Source organism: Chlorocebus sabaeus, chromosome 14, assembly GCF_047675955.1.
Source record: "Chlorocebus sabaeus isolate Y175 chromosome 14, mChlSab1.0.hap1, whole genome shotgun sequence".
NCBI classification, from domain to species: Eukaryota; Metazoa; Chordata; class Mammalia; order Primates; family Cercopithecidae; genus Chlorocebus; species Chlorocebus sabaeus.
This window is the reverse complement of record NC_132917.1, coordinates 90,671,272-90,690,367: the sequence shown is the minus strand read 5'-3', so window position 1 is coordinate 90,690,367 and position 19,096 is coordinate 90,671,272. Positions and strand designations below refer to the sequence as shown.

Here is a 19,096-nt window from a genome sequence, read left to right as displayed (position 1 = left end):
AAAAAACTGGCCCTCCCACCCTAGCTTTTTATATGCAAATGAAGGGCACCATAATGTTCTACACACATGGGGATATGTTGGGGCAGTCATGTTGCCAGGTACATGTCAGGGCAAGGAAAAAGAAGGTGGAAATTGCCATGTTTGGGTGAACCCAGTTTCTCATGGCTTTCATTTGCATATCAAAGCTTGCCTGCCTGGCTCTAAGAGCCAGGGCTTTCCTAGCAGACAAAAAATATTTCTGGAGTTGCTTTAAAAGAAACAAAACCTTCCCAAGGACCCCTTTTCCTCTCTATCTGCCTAAAATAATTTCTTAATAACTCTTATAAAACTTAGGTTCCAGAGACGAGGACATGGACATCTTTTGAGGTAGGACATTATTCATTCCACCAAAAATTAATATATTCCCCAAAATTGACCTCTCTAATGTGAAATTTTAAAAATCACGAAGTATTTTTATGAAGCAAGAGAGCTGGACAAAATCTTAGACTTAGTCAGAGTCTAACTTGTGAGTCCTCTAACTTGTGAGTTTTAGCTGTTGGGATGTGCTCATTCCACTGTCTCTACTGTAGACTTATGGATGTGTAGATAATTTTAGAGGATTTTTAAATTTTTTGACCCAGTGTAAACAAAACAGTATCTGAGACAGGTCTCAATCAATTTATAGGTTTATTTGCCAAAGATAAGGCGTATGGCCTGTAACACAACCTTAGGAGGTCCGGCAAACAAGTACCCAAGGTGGTTGAATTACACATTGGTTTTATACATTTTAGGGAGATGCAGATATTACAGGCAAAGACACAAATCAATACATATAAGATAAACATTAGTTTGTCCTGGAAAGGTGGGATATCTTGAAGGAAGGGCTTCCTGATCATACATGGATTCAAAGGTTTCCTGACTGGCAACTGGTTGAAAGAGGAAAGCTCTGCCTAAACAGTTGAATTCATCATAAAAAAATGCTTGAGTTTAGATAAGGGAGCGTAGAAGTCAAGTTTCTTGTCATGTAGATGAATCCTATGGGTAGCAGACAAAGTAGATGTGGCCGGGGGGGGAGCTTATCAGACCTTAGGAAAAAAAATGTCAGATGCTTTGGGAAAGACTTAGTAAGGGAAGGAGATTCTCTACAAAATGCAAATTTTCCCGACAACAGGTAGCTTTGCAGGACCACTTCCGAATAGATCAAATAAACATTTTTAGGGTAAAATATTTTGATTTTCTTCAGGGCCTATTATCTGTCATGTTGGAGTACGGTATCTTATTGTTACAAGGAGTCTGTTTTGTAAGTCCAAAGATCTCAGCTGTAATGATAATGCTGGTCAGTTTTGTCTGAACCCCAAAGGGAGGCGAGCATAATGAGGCACATCTAAATCCACCTGCCAGTCAGGGCCTAACCTAGTTTTTCAGATTTCTTTGAAGTTCTCTCTGCCAAAAGAGGAGTCCACTCAGCTGGTTGGTGGCGTACAACTTAATTTTTGGTTTTAACACCTGGAAAAAAAAAATCATTGCATAAATTCAATATAAAATAGATTGGTAAAGAAAAATTGTTTCCTGAATATTCCTACATGTCAAAGATAAAGAAATGATAAGAATTGAGATGATTAATATCCCTCGTACCAAAGAATAATGATTTTATTTTTTACTATCTTAGTTTGGGTCCACCAGCAATGATGATTTCCATTTAAGCAGCAAATTTACACTGGGAGGAAAAGAGGAAAGTGAGGAAGGGAACAGAAGATGAATGTTAAAAGACACATCAACAACTCACCTGACTCAGGAGAACTGAAGATCAACCACATGTAGAAACATGGACTAAATTCCTTTGGGCTGTTCCACCTGAGAGATTAGGAAATTGGGGTATGTATACCCCTCATCCTGTCCTCACTGATTGTCAGGTGTCTCTCTTGTTCTATTTCAAGCTGCTATAACAGATTCCTTGTCACTGTGTAATTCATAAAGAACAGAAATTTATTTTCTCACATTTCTGGAGAACGAGAAATTTAAGATCAAGGCATGGGCAGCTTAAGGTCAGTTTTCTCTACTTTCAAGATGATGCCTGGATAGCTGAGTTCTTCAAAGGAAGGAAGGCCATGTCTTAACATGACAGACAAGCAGAAGAGAGAGTGAGATCCCAGCCTTATAATCCCTGTTTATAGTGACATTAATGAATTCCACTAGAGGGCTCCACCCTCATGACCTAAACACATCCCTATAAGCCCCACCTGGAAATACCTTTACACTGAGAATTAACTTTACAACAGATGGATTCTGGAGGACACAGTCAAACCATAGAACTTTCCTAAGACATACACATTGCAGGCCATCTGGCTAGCAGGGCATGCAGGCAGAGTTCTCTGCCCAAGATCATAAAGAACATAAGATATACATATGGCCATTGGAAGTGACCAGAGGTACAGCAAACGGGAAAGCCCTAGGCTACAGACAGGACTGTGATATTCATCCTGCTACAGTTAAGCCTTGAATAACTTGAGTTTTAAATTTGCAGATCCACCTACATTTTTTTCTGTGTGTGTCACCTGTGAGTAAGCACTTAATTAGTAATAGATATGTTGACTCATTGTTATGATCTTCTTAATAACATTTTTTTCTTTAGCATACTTTATTAGAAGAAAGGGTATATAATATATCGACTATTCATTTCATCACTAAGGCTTTTAGTCAAAAGTAAGTGATTAGTACTTGAGTTAGGGATGCAAAAGTTCTACACAGGTTTTCCACTGCACCTGTGGTCAGTCCTCTAATCTCCATGTCGTTCAGGGGTCAACTGCTCTTTCTCTCTCTACCTGCGTCTCTCGGGAACAGGATTCTGGCAGGCAGGTTACAAGTAAACGAATCCAGAAAATACTATCTCAAGTTATCTTGAATTAGTGTTATGATTATGTGAAACCAAAGTCATTTAGAAAGCAGCAAATGCACAAAAAGTCTTTTCCTAAATATCCCTTATCTGCTTAAAAGCAGATTCTCCAGAAGGAAACCGATCGTCAAGAAAATTCTGCCTAGGAAATTTTATATCAGGGAAGATTAACATAGAACAGGAATCAAAAATAGAAGAGATTGGAAGTTGATGCTTTATCTAGACAAGCCGTTACCTATTCTTTTGAGGATGCACTTCTGTTCTCATCTATTCTCTCCAGGTTGCCTACACTTCCCAATTCCCTCTTCCCTAGAAAGGAAATATGAACAACTGGATCTCATTGAGTTATCAGGGTAATCACCCTGCTATGATATCCCACTGCATTTTAAATGAATTTTGTTTTCCTTTTCTCTCATATATCTTTCTTTTGTCAGTTCATTTTCAGCAAACATTTAGAAGACAAATGGAGATTTCTTCATTTCTCTCAATATAACTAAGTTCCCTTACAATTCAGGCTGCTTACAAAGCAGCAGGAAGGTTTGTGCACAGGCTACAGCACTGTCATTTTGCTCTCCAAGTCTGGTATCAGTAAAATATTGTGGAGCCCTAGGCTGTAGCCCAGTGATGCCAATGTAGTTGGAGCCATTTCCCCTGCTACTGAGCCAGGCTGGGACATTTTTGGGTACATTACAGATGTGCGATATAAGGATTGCAAATCATTTCCAGGTTCATTTGGATCAAACTCCTTTCTCCATGTACATAGGCAATTGCTTGATAAGAGATTCAGTGTCTCTTTCCTAAAAATGTTAACAGGGTCGCTGGTGTCTGGGTCATGGTGATGTCCCAATCACTGATGAAATGTAAAAGAGGAAAGTGTTATTGATGGTGCATGGCAGGGACATGCTCCGTATAGTGGTCACCCTCACTAAGAAAGAAGAACTTTGGGAAATAATACTCAGTGGCAGAAAAGAAGGTAGACTATGGAGGAGCCCAAAACAAGAATAAGGTGCAGCCCATTTAGTCTCTGGGTACTATAAAGATCTGCAGCTCTTGATAATGGCGGATGTGCGAGTGCTGCATTCATTGAGGAAATACAGTATCATCTCTGTGCATCTGTAGTAAACTGCTTGATCTTATAGTGGTAAGAACAATGGCATAACACCATTTGCTTGATTCTTAACGAATATACGTAGCATCATGTCAATAAATTTTATTTTTAATTTTTTTATAAAGGAACAATGTTAAACTCACAGAAATGTTGCAAGTATAGTACAAAGTAACCCCTTCCCTAATCGCTATCTCATGAGAGTCTTTTGAAGACCTGAGAACCATACCATTTAACATTTTACTATGTATTTCCTACACACAAGAATACTCTTCTAAATAATCCCCATACACCAATGAAATACATTACTCCATCGACTCCTGAGGAATATTTCAAACGGTCAAAAAAAAAAATACCGAAAAAATGTCTCTCATAACAAAATAGTCCCCAGTGGAAACATATTCTCTGCCAACAAATTTGTGCTACCCTGCTCTTACCTGGGACACTTGGGGACACTGAGCTGGTGCTGAGTTACTCTGATCAGCCAGCCCTGCAGCTGTGCCCAGTCCGCCCCATCCCCTGCTCATTTGCATGTTCTCAGAGCACATCCTCCTGCCCTGAAGACTTCTTAATAGGCAGGTCACACTTCTTGCAGGAGTCAGACACAGTCAGGACACAGCATGGACATGATGGCCCCCGCTCATCTCCTAGGGCTCCTGCTGCTCTGGCTCCCAGGTAAGGAAGGAGAACACTAGGAATTTACTCAGCCCCGTGTGCTCAGTACAGCCTGGCTCTTCAGGGAACTTCTCTTACAACGTGATTAGTTGTGTGGACATTTGTTTTTATGTTTCCAATCTCAGGTGCCAGATGTGACATCCAGATGACCCAGTCTCCATCCTCCCTGTCTGCATCTGTAGGAGACACTGTCACCATCACTTGCCGGGCAAGTCAGGGCATTAGCAGTTATTTAAATTGGTATCAGCAGAAACCGGGGAAAGCCCCTAAGCTCCTGATCTATTATGCAACCACTTTGCAAAGTGGGGTCCCATCAAGGTTCAGCGGCAGTGGATCTGGGACAGATTTCACTCTCACCATCAGCAGCCTGCAGCCTGAAGATTTTGCAACTTATTACTGTCAACAGTATAAAAGTTACCCTCCCACAGTGTTACACACCCGAACATAAACCCCCAGGGAAGCAGATGTGTGAGGCTGGGCTGCCCCAGCTGCTCCTCCTGATGCCTCCATGGGCTGAGAGTGTTCCTCAGATGCAGCCACACTCTGATGGTGTCGGTAGAGGGGGACATGAAGTCACCTCTGCATCCCAATTTCTTTTCCTTTTCTCAGCCCCAGCTGCACAGACATAGCAATGCCTCTGCTGATTTAATGAAGACAGAGATCATGACACCTGAGGAATCTAGTTTGTGACTTCAGTTGGAATTCATATAACAGAGAAGAAGCCACTATAGATCTTTTAAGCAGCAATTGTCTTAATACAGAGAATTAGAGTCTAAAGTATTGACATCTAATTAAAATGTAGAGATAAATCTCTAAATTTAATGATTGCTAATTTAATAGTTGTTAGGAAATGTTTGCAAATGGGGCATACAGAAAAACTCAATGGTCTGCAATATGTTGGAAGAACAAAGAGTTTTATGAAAAAGGGAAATTACTACCTGTCGTTCTTTGAGAAATTTTATTGTGTCTAGTAAGAATTGGGAGCTGGCAAGTTCACACTGGCAAGCAGTGGTGGACAAACTGAATCCTAGAGTTATATTAAGTTATCTCAGAAGTTGTGGGTAAATTTGATGTCAGTTTACAATAACCCAAAGCAGTGAAGCTTGCATATAATTTTGTTACTGAAATGCCAGGGATCCAATGTAGATCCTGTTGCTCACCACACAGAAAGCCAATCACTAAGACAACAGTATTGCCAAGGAACAGGCTTTAAACAGGTGCTGCAGCCGAGGAGATGGGACACCATTCGCAAATGTATCTCCCTGACCAACTAAAAGTAGGTGTTTAGATAGCAGGGAAGAAATGTGGGAAAACAGGAATTAGGGAGGGGTAAAGAAGATAATTTGGTCAACAGGAAGCAGGAGGTCAGTTAAGCAATCATGATGGGCAAAGGGTCTGATGTCTCACTGTCCCAATTCAGTGATATGTAACTTTCAGCTCCTTGATTGTATCTAGAGGCCTGACGGTTGGTTTCCTGAAAAAAGAACTCAGATTAACAAATGTAACTATCTTGAGTTTTAAGACTGGGGGAGTCAGTTTCTATGGTTATTCAAAAAACCATAAACATTAGTTCCATGGGATAATAAGGCCTATGTCAATTGCATTCTATAAGCAATATTTTGCATCCCGAGTGCCTTTCCCTCCTGGTTTCTTGCCTCTGTTGGGTATGACAAGAATGACCGAATTCCTATGATTATCTTTTACACTACAACCTTTCAAAGCCAAGGATACTGTAGTCAGGAAGGTTGATAGTAGAAGCAGGATTCTCTGGTACTCCCTCAGAAAATAGAATGCATCTGCCCCTAAAGTATGGGCTATCTAACCATGTCATCCTCAGTCCTGTCTGAAAGCTTAAGGATGGTGGTGCTGTTGTTCTCAGCTTCCTACAGCATCTTTCAGGTTTTTCTCCAGGCACATGTGTTGACAAGGAAGAAGACAGTGGGAATCGCCATGTTTGGGTGAATCTAGTTTCTAATGACTTGCATTTGCATAGGAAAGCTCCCCAACCTGACTCTAGGAGCCAGGGCTTTCCTCTAGACAAGAAGTGTTTCTAGAGCTGCTTTAAAAGAAACAAAACCTTCCCAAGGACCCTTTTTCCTCTCTCTCTCTGCCTAAAATAATTTCTTAAAAACTCCTATAACACTCGGGTTCCAGATACGAGGACATGGACTTCTTTTGGGGTGGGACATTATTCATTCCACCAACAATAAACATTTTCCCCAAAATTGTCCTACTTACGAATCAAGAGAGCTGGACAAAATCTTAGACTCAGGTTCCTCTAACTTGTTTTATCTGTTGGGGTTCACTCACTCCACTATCTCTAATGTAGATTTGTTGATGTGTGGATCATTTTAGAGGATTTTTAAATTTTGTGACCCAGTGTAAACAAAACAGTATCTGAGACAGGTCTCAATCAGTTTACAGGGTTATTTTGCCAAAAATAAGGCTTATGGCCTGTGACACAGCCTTAGGAGGTCCTGTAAACATGTACCCAACGTGGTTGGGTACATTGGTTTTATGCACTTTAGGGAGACACAGAAATTACAGGCAAAGACATACATCAATACATATCAGATATACATTAGTTTGTCCTGGAAAGGTGAGAAAGCTTCAAGCAGGGGCTTCCAGGTCATAGGTGGATTCAAAGCTTTCCTGACTGGCTATTGGTTGAAAGAGTTAAGCTCTGTCTAAAGAGTTGAATTCATCATAAAGAAATACTTGATTCTAGAAAAGGGGTTGTGGAAGCAAAGGTTCTTGTCATGTAGATGAATCCTATGGGTAGCAAATAAAGTAGATGGTGAATGCTGCTATCAGACCTTTAAAAAAATGTCAGACTCTTTAAAAAAGACTTAGTAAGGGGAGGAGATTCTCTATAGAATGCAAATTTCCCCCACAACAGGCAGCTTAGCAGGGCCACTTCAGAATATATCAAAGAAATATTTTTAGGGTAAAATATTTAGATTTTCTTCAGGGCCTATTCTCTGTCATGTTGGAGTATGGTATCTTATTGCTACAAAGTATCTGTTTTATCAGTCCAGTGATCTCTGTTGTAATGATAATGCTGGTCAGTTGTGTCTGAACTCCAAAGAGAGGAGATTATAATGAGGCACATCTAAGCCCACCTGCCAGTCATGCCCTAACCTAGTTTTTCAGATTTCTTTGAAGTTATCTCTATCAAAAGAGGAATCCATTCAGCTGGTTGGTGGCTTACAACTTAATTTTTGGTTTTAACGCACAGAAAAACAAAATCACTTCACAAATTCAATGTAAAATAGTTGGTAAAAAAAAATTGTTTCCTGAATATTCCTATATTTAAAAGAAAAAGAAATTATTAGAATTCAGATGAGAAATACCCCTCATACGAAAGATTAACGATTTTTTTTTTCCAGTATCTTAGTTTGGGTCCACCAGCAATGAAGATTCCTGTTTAGGCAGCAAATTTACACTGGGAGGAAGGAGGAAAGTGAGGAAGAGAACAGAAGATGAATGGTAAAAGACACATCAACGACCCACCTGACTCAGGATAACTGAAGATCAACCACATGTGGAAACATGACTAAATTCCTCTGGGCTGTTCCACCTGAGAGATGAGGAAGCTGGAGTATGTATACCCCTCATCCTGTCCTCACTGATTGTGAGCTGTCTCTCTTGCTCTCTTTCAAGCTGCTATAACAGATTCCTTGTCACTGTGTAGTTCATAAAAAATTGAGATATATTTTCTCACACTTCTGGAGAATGGGAAATTTAAGATCAAGGCATGGGCAAGTTAAGGACTGCTTACTCCAGTTTCAAGATGATACCGGGAGTTTTGGATCCTTCAAAGGAAGGAACGCCATATCTTAATGTGACAGACAAGTCGAAGAGAGACAGAGAGATCCCAGCCCTATAATCCCTGTTTATAGTGGCATTAATGTATTCCACTAGAGGGCTCCACCCTGACGACCTAAACACATCCTAGTAGGCCCCACCTGGCAATACCATTACACTGAGAATTAACTTTACAACAGATGGATTCTGGAGGACGGAGTCAAACCATAGCGCTTTCTAAGGGATACACATTCCAGGCCCTTTGGTCACCAACGCACGCAGGCAGAGTTCTCTGCCCAAGATCATAAAGAGCATAAGACACGGATATTGCCACTGGAAGTGAGCAGAGGTACAGCAAAGGCGAAAGCCCTAGACTACAGATGGGGACTGCTACATTCATCCTGGTTCAGTTAACCCTCGAATAAATTGGGTTTGAAATTTGCAGATCCACTTATATTTTCTTGTGTATGTGTCACCTGTGAGCAAGCACTTAATAAGTAGTAAATATATTTTCTCCTTTTTATAGTTTTCTTAATAACTTAATAATAATTGTTTTCTTTACCATGCTTTATTGGAATAATAGAGTATATAATATAAATAACTTAAAAACATAGTTAATCAACTATTTATTTTACCACTAAGGCTAACAGTCAAAAGTAAGCTGTTAGTACTTAAATTAGAAATGCAAAAGTTCTACACAGGTTTTCATCTGCACCAGTGCTCAGTGCCCCAACCTCCAAGTTGTTCAGGGGTCAACTACCCTGTCAGTCTGTAGCTGCATCTCTCTGGAACAGCATCTTGGCAGGTGGGTTGCAAGTAAAGGAATCCAGAAAATAACATCTCAAACTATGCTGCATTGGTATGATGATTATGTAAAACCAAAGGCATTTAGAAAGCAGCAAATGCACAAAAAGGCTTTTCCTAAATATCCCTTATCTGCCTAAAAGGAGATTCTCCAGAAGTAAACCAATTGTCAAGAAAATTCTTCCTGAGAATTTTTATATCAGGGAAGATTAACACAGAAGAGGAATCTAAAATAGAAGAGACTGGAAGTTGATGCTTTATCCAGACAGGCTATTACCTCCTCTTTTAAGGATGTACTTTTATTCTCATCTGTTCTCTCCAGGTTGCCATGTCACCAAAAATGCAAGACAAATAAGCTCGGGAAAGCCACTGGGTTCTCACGTAGCTGCACTGTCCCCTGGTACAAAATAGAAGAGTGTACATCAGAGAGATGGTCTAGAGTGACCTTCTCTGCATAGTAAGTCAGTATTTATAGACATTTGAATACTAACACCTTTAACACCAAAATAGAGGCAAAAGTAGAAAAGAAGATAAATTGGACTACATAAAATTTTAAATGTGCATCAAAAGTCATAATCAACAGTGAAAATGCAACATGTGGACTAGAATAAAAGTTTGTAAATCATATATCTGATAACAGGATAATGATATCCACTATATAGAGTAAGTCCTACATGTCAACATTAAAATAGAAACCTGATTAAAAATGAGAAAAGTACATGAATCGACATTTCTCTGAAGAATATTCTTTGGAGATAATTAGATAACTAGCACAGGAAAAGATCTTAATATCGTTAATCCTTAGAAAAATAAAAACAAAACCCTCTTCACACCTATTAGGATTTTTTTTTTTCAGACAGAAAATGACCAGTCTTGGTGAGAATTTAGGGAAATGGAGCTCCTGCGGACACTGTTGTGGTGATGTAAATGGGTTACCTGCTGTAGGAAACCATATGGCAATTCCTCAAAGAATTAATAATAGAAATAATATATAATTCAGCGATTCCACTTTTGGACATACACCCAAATAATTGAAGACATTAACTTGAGGCGATACTTGTATACCACTCAGAATCAAATTATTCACAATAACCAAAATGTAGAAGCAACTCAAATGTTCACAAAGGAGGGAACTGGTAACCCAAATGTGGTGTATACATCCAATAGCATATTATTTAGCTCTAAAAAGGGAAATTCTGACACATGCTGCAACATGGATGTAACTAGAGGACATTACGTCAACCCAGTCCTCTTCTCTTTCTTGCTTGTAGTTTTCTGGAATAACTCTAGAATGTTCTGGAACTGTAACATTCTGAGAAAGGGCATTATTGTCCAGAACAACCTGGATTCCATTTCTGTCCCTAATAGAAACAGGAAATTCTTCAACACTCTAGCCCAGCGTGTCATGTGATTCTAAGACATAAAACCCAGGGTGGGCTGCATTCCAGGGTCCCTCAGCTGCAGTCCTTGTGGGGTATGCATGGTCTAGAGTCAATCAGGCCCCGGCAGCTTTCTGCTCTCTCTTGCTGACTCTCTGTAACTAGTAATCCACTTCATGTAATTGGTTGTTCATGGGTGTTGCGTCTCACCCAATTTAGGTAAGTTGGCAACCAGTGCACAGCAAACCTTCTTGGCAAAATTGGTGCAGTAAGTAGGTTGGATTCGAGAGAACCACGACTTATTGGTGAAGCTAGAGGAACAATACTCTCCAGTACCTGGCCCAGGACAGAGACATCAGCCTGGGAACGCAAGGCCTGGACAGGCAGATGGATGTTTAATGAGGAGGGAGGATAAACGGGATATGGTGAGAGGCAGCGTTTGATGTGGCAGTGAGTCAGTGGAAACGGCAGAGAAGCAGGACAGCAAGAGACAGCAAGAGATGGCATTTTGTGACAAGATGGACATAGCGATCAGCAATGGGCAAGACAGCTATTGGAGAAATGGCAAGACAGTGACCAGTGAGAGAGGGCGAGACAGTGATCAGCGCTACAGCAATCACAGCTACAGAGTTGCTAGCATTGCAGAGCTGTTAACAATAGCCAAAGGCTGTTTTAAGAGCCATCATCTTTCCCGACAGGCGGTGGAGCCCTGGGGATGGGTAAGTGGCCACAGAGCCACTGCTTCATGCAGGCCAGCCGCTCTGTGCTCCAGTTCCCCCACGGGAGCCCAACCCACCCAAGCTGGGGACCCTGGAGGATCTTCACGCAGGCCCCACGTTAGAGACTGCTTGGCATCATTTTGGTTCCTGCACACCTGTAAGTGTCCCCTCTGCCCACCTGCCCCATATCAGATGATCCAGGAAATAAGTCCTTTGGCTAGATAGTCCATTTGAATTCCCCATAGCACACCTGACTACATACTCGTTTCTCTTTCTCTTAGTCATTTCTCATCTAATGTCATTTTATTTATCCATCAGCCATTTTATCTTATTTTCTGCCCTGATATATGTGTTCGCTTTGCAGTTTTGTCTTTGGCTCCCTACTAATTATGTTTGTGCAATTGTTTAAGGCAGGACACTTGGTTGTAAGAATTCTCCTGTTCTGTTGACTCTAAGAAGCCAGAGTCACATTGTTCTATGGCCCCAACCAGGCCTTTGGGGCTCACTGTTGGCCACCCCACTGAGGCTCCAGGAATTTCCTGCACTGGTCAGCCCCTGGATATTCCAGGGCTTCCTGGCATTTGGTGTGGGGACACTCCTAGGCTGATACTCGGGTACTGTGGGATTCAGCATTTGGTATTGTTGGCCACTCCCTGGATGCTCCCGGGTTTTCAGCATTGACGTTCGTCTGAGGATTGTGGATTGGAGCTTCACCCTATGGGAATCTTCACTTGCCTTGTCTTGTTTCCTCCCCTAAAGGTATCATTTTCCATAACAGCATTTTGTTTTCTTTTTGTCACTTTATTTACACTTTTTCTTCTACACTTTATTTAATAAAAATGCTGCTTTAAGGCCAGACATGGTGCTCATGCCTGTAATCTCAGCACCTTGGGAGGCCAAGGTGGGTGGATCATTTGAGGTCAGGAGTTCAAAACCAACCTGGCCAACATGGTGAAACCTGTCTCTACTAAAAATACAAAAAAAATGAGCTGGACATGGTGGTTTATGCCTATAATCCCAGCTACTTGGGAAACTGAGGCACAAGAATTGCTTGAACCCAGGAGGTGAAGGTTGCAGTGAGCTGAGATCGCACCACTGCACTCCAGCCTGGGTAAAAGAGTGACACCCAGTCTGAAAACATAATAACAATAAATAAAAATTTAAAAAATAGAAAATAAAAATAGTGTTTTAGTCATATTTTGTGCATTAACGCTTATAATTTAGTTTCATAATGTCTTGCTACCTCTTCTTACACCTCCTATGCAGGAAGTGGAAATCTGAGACAAGAACAGTGATGGCCCAATCACTTTCTAGAAAGTGGTCTGCATATTGAAAGTGGGTTTTCTTAAATTATTGATTTGCTACATTATAGAAAATTTTGTTTTTGAAGCCAGGTGCAGTGGCTCGTGCCTGTAATCCCAGCACTTTGGGAGGCCGAGGAGGGTGGATCATTTGGGGTCAGGAGTACAAGACCAGCTTGGCCAACATGGTAAAACCCCGTCTCTACTAAAAATACAAAAATTAGCCAGGTGCAGTGGTATGTACCTGTAAGACTAGCTACTCGGGAGGCTGAGGCAGGAGAACGGCTGAAACCCAGGAGGTGGAGGCTGTGGTGAGCCAAGATCGTGCCACCGCACTCCAGCCTGGGTGATAGAGCCAGAAAATGTTGCCTTTGATATGATAGCAAGTTTCTTTTAAAACTTCTGAGATTCATGTCTTAGAGATTCAACTGTTGTGTTTTGCTGCTTTCAACTTGTTCTCCCTTTAAAAAGGCCTGGAATCATTGCTATCTCCTTTTGCTTTTTCATCAGCTGTTGTGACTTTTTCACCTCCAGTTCTGACTGTTGTTGTGGCCTTGATGCTAAGGTGTTTTGTCTTAGAGTTCCGTGGAAGCAATCTTTACCCTCAATATAGTATTATTCTATGTACTTGCTTTTTTTTTTTTAAACATATATAACCTTATTTGGGGCTCCTCCCTGAGTAGCTAGGACTACAGGCACATGCCACCACTCCCAGCTATTTTTTTTTATTTTTAGTAGTGATGCGGTTTCACCATGTTAGCCAGGATGGCCTCTATCTCCTGATCTCATCAACTACCTGCTTAAGGGCTAATGAGTATTTGTCTACCTCCATGCTGTCTGGCCTAAAATGTTTAATTGACTATAAATTGTTTGACTCCAGTCCAGTGGCCAAAGGAACTACCAAAGAAACCCAAAAAAATCTAACTCAAGCCATTGTGGGAAACAGAGTCAGACACACCTCACTGCACCCCTATTTGAAATGTAGGCCAGATTCAAAGGCCTTTTAAATTTATGAAAATAAGATAGTGTCCTTTTCCACAAAAGAAAATAGTAGCTCCTCTGTTTAACCAGAAGACTTAGTCTTACTAAAAACTTAAAAAGAAGGAACTGGCTGGGTGCACTGGCTCCCGCCTGTAATTTCAACACTTTGGGAGGCTGAGGTGGGCGGATTACTTGAGGCCAGGAGTTCGAAACCAGCCTTGCCGAAATAGCGAAACCATATCTTTACTAATATTACAAAAAATTAGCTGAGCATGGCGGTACATGTCTGTAATCCCAGGCGCTCAGGAGCTGAGGCATGAAAATAGCTTGAAACCAAGAGGCAGAGGTTGCAGCGAGCCCAGCCAAGATTGTGCCACTGCACTCCAGCCTGGGCAACAGAGCGAGACTCTGTCTCAAACAACAACAACAACAACAACAACAACAAAATGATCCCCCAAGAATCAATAATAACTAGAATAAAGGGGCCCTTATCAGATATTCTTAATTACTCTAACTACTGTTAGGCTTCAGGAAGTCACTAGCTGGGTACAGCTGTCCAGGGTTAAACCTGTCTCTTATGAGGTCCTGCAGGCACAAAAGGTGGACACCACAACCTCCATTTATAAAACCTAGAAAATTTAAGGCTGTTGATTGCAAACACATAGATTAATAATGTGGTTCTGTGGGTGGACAAAGGAGCATTAATATTTCTCTCTCTTCCAACTATAATTTTCTTGTTTAACCTCCTAGTAAAGTTTATATCTTCTAAATTTCTTGTAAAGATGATACGGTTTTTCAAAAGTCTTCCAATCCCTTCTGTCTTCTGACCCCACAAATGAAAGCATCCTGCCATTGGGTCCCTTAGTTCAGGTACCAAAGATTATTACTCCTCAAATGCTAGGGAAGGCCTGCACCCATAAAGTCAGCAGGAAGCACTTATGGAAATTGGACTCTGCTCTTCTGCAGTCCCCTTAAGATTAAGGAGGAGTATCTAATCTCTGAGGGGCAATGAGATAGGAGGTGGATGGGACTCAACCCGGGACTAGATTGAAGACTGGCTGACACAAGGAAGAGACACTGGAACCACCTGTCCATAAGACATGCCCACCAGTGCCGTGTCAGTTTACCATTGCCATGGCAACACCTGAAAGTTACTGCCCAGTTTCTAGCTACTTCTGAATAACCCACTCCTTAATTAACAGGTCATTAAAAGTGGGGATAAATGTGACTGTAAAACTGCCCCTGCGCCGCTGCTCCAGGCACACTGCCTGTGGGGAGCTCCGCTCCGCAAGAGCAGTCACAGAGCTGTAACCGCCACCTCAGTAAAGCCATTTCCTTCCACCACCCGCTTATCCTGTGTTCCTTCCTGAGGGAGGCCAAGAATCCACCCTGCACCACTTTTGTCAAGTTAGTTGACACAAAATTACTCATAATATCCTCTCTTTATTTATTTTACTCTTATACGCTATGTAATGACTTTCTCCTTTCCATTTACCATATTGTGTTTTGTGTCCTTTTTCTTTCCCTCTTCTTTTTTTTTTTTTTTTCTGAGACAGAGTCTCGCTCTGTTGCCCAGGCTGGAGTGCAGTGGTGCAATCTTGGCTCACTGCAACCTCTGACTCCCAGGTTCATGCCATTCTCCTGCCTCAGCCTCATTAGTAACTGAGACTCCACCATGCCCTGCTAATTTTTTTGTATTTTTAGTAGAGACGGAGTTTCCGTGTTAGCCAGGATGGTCTCGATCTCCTAACCTCATGATCCACCCTCCTCGGCCTCCCAAGTCTTTCCCTATTCTTTATGCCTCCTTCATCAAGTAGTCACAGGCTTCAATTCAGTTCTTTCTTGGTGGTAGTAATACGGCTCATAAAAAATGCTAATTTTTCTGGGTATGAGGCCATTCGCCATTTTTATGTGACATAAGCCTCCACTTCACAAACTGACCGCTGTCAAGTATCATCTCCCAACCAATACAGAATTTTTTTGTTCCTCAGTAGTACAATTCACATAGGAGTAGAAATCTCAAGTTTAAAGTGTGAATTTGCACTTTACCATGTGGTGTATTCAAGAAGATGAATAATATTGATACATCAGTAGGGCTGGGCGCAGTGGTTCGAGCCTGTAATTCCAGCACATTGGGAGGCCATGGCGGGCAGATCACCTGAGGTCAGGAGTTTGAGACCAGCCTGGTCAACATGGCGAAAACCCTTCTCCACTAAAAATATGAAAATAAGCTGGATGTGTTGGCACACACCTGTGATCCCAGCTACTTGGGAGGCTGAGGCAGGAGAATTGCTTTAAACAGAGAGATGGAGGTTGCAGTGAGCCAAAATCGTGCCATTGCACTTCAGCCTGGGTGACAGAGCGAGACTCTGTCTCAAAACAAACAAACAAACAAACAAAAGAACAAACTCAGTAGCTTTGAATTTTAAACATCTATTTGACAAGAAATTCATAGTCCTTTCTCTTTTAAAAATGTAATACTTCTTTCAGGAATGAGCCTGGTTTGATGCCTCTCTCCCCAACATGATAGAAGTGTGGCATAAATCTATGAAAAATTCCATTTCCTTGTTCCTACGACATCTGGGATGGAAAATATCTTCCCTTGCTCTAGTGCTTTCTTCTACACCCAGTTCCACCTAATCTGTGACTCAAAACAGTACTTGTCAGGAAAGATTCTGGAAAGAACAAAAGACTTCTAAGAGGTGTCAGAGATTCCTGCACCACCATCTGTCCATCTCTAGAGGGGGTTGTGAGTATGAGGCAGAGCAGAGCTTGTAAATCTACCTGCTTTCACTCCCACTGTATTTCCTAACAACAGCAACCACAGCAACAGCCATAACATCATAGGACAAGCCTCTACTATTTCCAAGGCTTTTATCTCAGTCAATCTACTCTACCATTACCATAGCAGCTACAATATTTGATACTTATTCAAATAGTGCTGTAGCTTTCTGTTTATAATTGGAAAAGTGGGCAAGACTCAGTGTAACGCAGGCATTCCTTAAACTAGTTACCATTAAGTTTTTAGATTATCATTGAACACATATACCCAGCATATGTCTAATATATATGTAAAAAATCCATGAAGCAAGTGTTAAATACCTTGTGTTTTCTATTGTATTGTATTTTTCTCTTACATCATCTTCTCCTTTTTGTCATCAAAAATCTGTTCGAATCATTCTAAATTAATTATTGGATCATAAGTAGAAAAAATCTTTTATTTCATAACACATTGCCTCAATGAATATGTTTCTTTGCAAGACATAGTCTTCATTTCCAAGATAACAAGCCTGACAAAATTATACTGGAGCAAGCCCACAAGTAATGATGGTAGCTTTGCCTTATCATCAGTCCTGGGGCCAGAATAAGACAAAAGATAACAAGGTAGAATAAAGATTATATAATAAAGAAGGACAGCAACAGGAATGGTAACCTTTTCTGGGTAACATTTTGATAATGGATGATGAGAAGTAATGTGTTAGACAGGGATGGGTGGAAATGATTGAAGGTCTGATTTAGCACAGATTAAGAAGAAATCATTAGGATTTTAAGAGTTGTGTACAGTTACTGAAGAAAACACCTTAGAATTTAATTTGTGGATAAAACATTCTTGGATTAGATTTGACTATTTTCCATGCTAAGTATATTTATAATGATGATGACTATAGTGCTGAATACTTAAATAATAAAAACAAAATTAATGGCCACACACATAATATCCTGAGTACTATTGTAAATGTTTTATCTTATTTTCTTTAAACTGTCGACAGCCCTGTAAGGCAGGTACTACTATTGTCACAGTTACACAGACATGGAAACTGAGACACAGGGAAGTGAAGTTACTTGATCAATTTCAAGCAATTGGCAAGCCATGGAGCATCTATGTCAGGGCCTGCCAGGACACGGGACTGCAAACAGAAGTTTTTGACTTTTAACTCAAAGAGGGTGTGTGTCTGGGTTAATGGAAAGCTTCAGGACCCTCAGAAAACATTACTAACAAGCAAAAGAAAGGTGCATCTGGAATATTATGTTCTAACAGACTCTTCATTTCCATCGATCCAATAATGCACTTAGGGAGATGACTGGGCGTATTGAGGATAGAAAGAGAGAAATAAAAACACAGCCTTTTATATTGTTCTTAACAGGCTTGTACCAGACATCATCTGGGTGAATTTGGGTGACTGAAGAGAAGAAAGACACAGGAGTGAAATTCTGTGAGCACAACGGGGAAGTTCTACACTCAGACTGAGCCAACAGACTTTTCTGAACTGACAACCAGGGAGGCGCAGGATGCTCCGTGCAGAGAGGAAGAAGCAGGTGGTCCCTGCGGCTGGAAGCCCAGCTCCCACGCCAGCTGCTTTGCATGTCCCTCCCAGCTGCCCTATATTCCAGAGCCCATATCAATGCCTGGGTCAAAGCCCTGGGAAGGAACTGCTCAGTTAGGACCCAGAGGGAACCATGGAAGCCCCAGCACAGCTTCTCTTCCTCCTGCTGCTCTGGCTCCCAGGTGAGGGGAACATGAGGTGGTTTTGCACATCGCTGAAAACTCCAGCCACCTCTGCTCAGCAAGAAATATAGCTAAATTTCAATGTAGGTCAACAATTTTGGCGCTACTCAAAGACAGTGATTTTGGTCTAGATTACAATAGTGCATTTCTGTTTTATTTCCAATCTCAGATACCACCGGAGAAATTGTAATGACGCAGTCTCCAGCCACCTTGGCTTTGTCTCCAGGGGAAAGAGCCACCCTCTCCTGCAGGGCCAGTCAGAGTGTTAGCAGCAGGTTAGCCTGGTACCAGCAGAAACCTGGGCAGGCTCCCAGGCTCCTTATCTATGATGCATCCAGCAGGGCCACTGGCATCCCAGACAGGTTCAGTGGCAGTGGGTCTGGAACAGAGTTCACTCTCACCATCAGCAGCCTGGAACCTGAAGATGTTGGAGTTTATTACTGTCAGCAGGATTATAGCTGGCCTCCCACAGTGATTCGACATGAAACAAAAACCTCAACAAGACCATCAGTGGTTACTAAATTATACCAGCTGCTTCCTTTACAGACAGCTAGTGTGGTGGCCACTCAGTTTTAGCATCTCTGCTCTGTTTGGCCATTTTGGAGTTCAAGTTCTCAAGTCCAAAATTACTTATGTTAATCCATTATATCATACCATTTCAGCATGGCTACTATGTTCATTTAAATGCATTTTTAAAAACATCCCTGTTTATGGTATCACAAAGAGCTGAATAAATCTTCTGTTAAAAAATAAACAACAAACACACATATAAATATAAAGCTAAAATATGACAACTATTTCAACACTTTGAAAATTGGCAAAGCATAAAATGATTAAGCGTGTATATTCTTTGTAGAAATAAAAGTACTAGTGCTTTGGGTAAGGACAGAAAAAGTCTATAACCTTTTGCCTGTGACAGCACCCTTCTACCCCCAGCTCAGTAAGC

The 19,096-nt window shown here is 41.2% G+C and overlaps 2 gene segments (V, D, J or C); both read left to right on the top strand.

Moving 5' to 3' along the window:
* The window catches only part of LOC103241327 (immunoglobulin kappa variable 2-24-like), a 978,355-nt gene that overhangs the window by 455,092 nt on the left and 504,167 nt on the right, over positions 1 to 19,096 (top strand).
* LOC119622387 (immunoglobulin kappa variable 1-9-like) lies at positions 4,587 to 5,100 on the top strand. The segment is given in 2 exon segments: positions 4,587 to 4,652; positions 4,778 to 5,100. Coding segments are annotated over 2 exon segments (378 nt in total).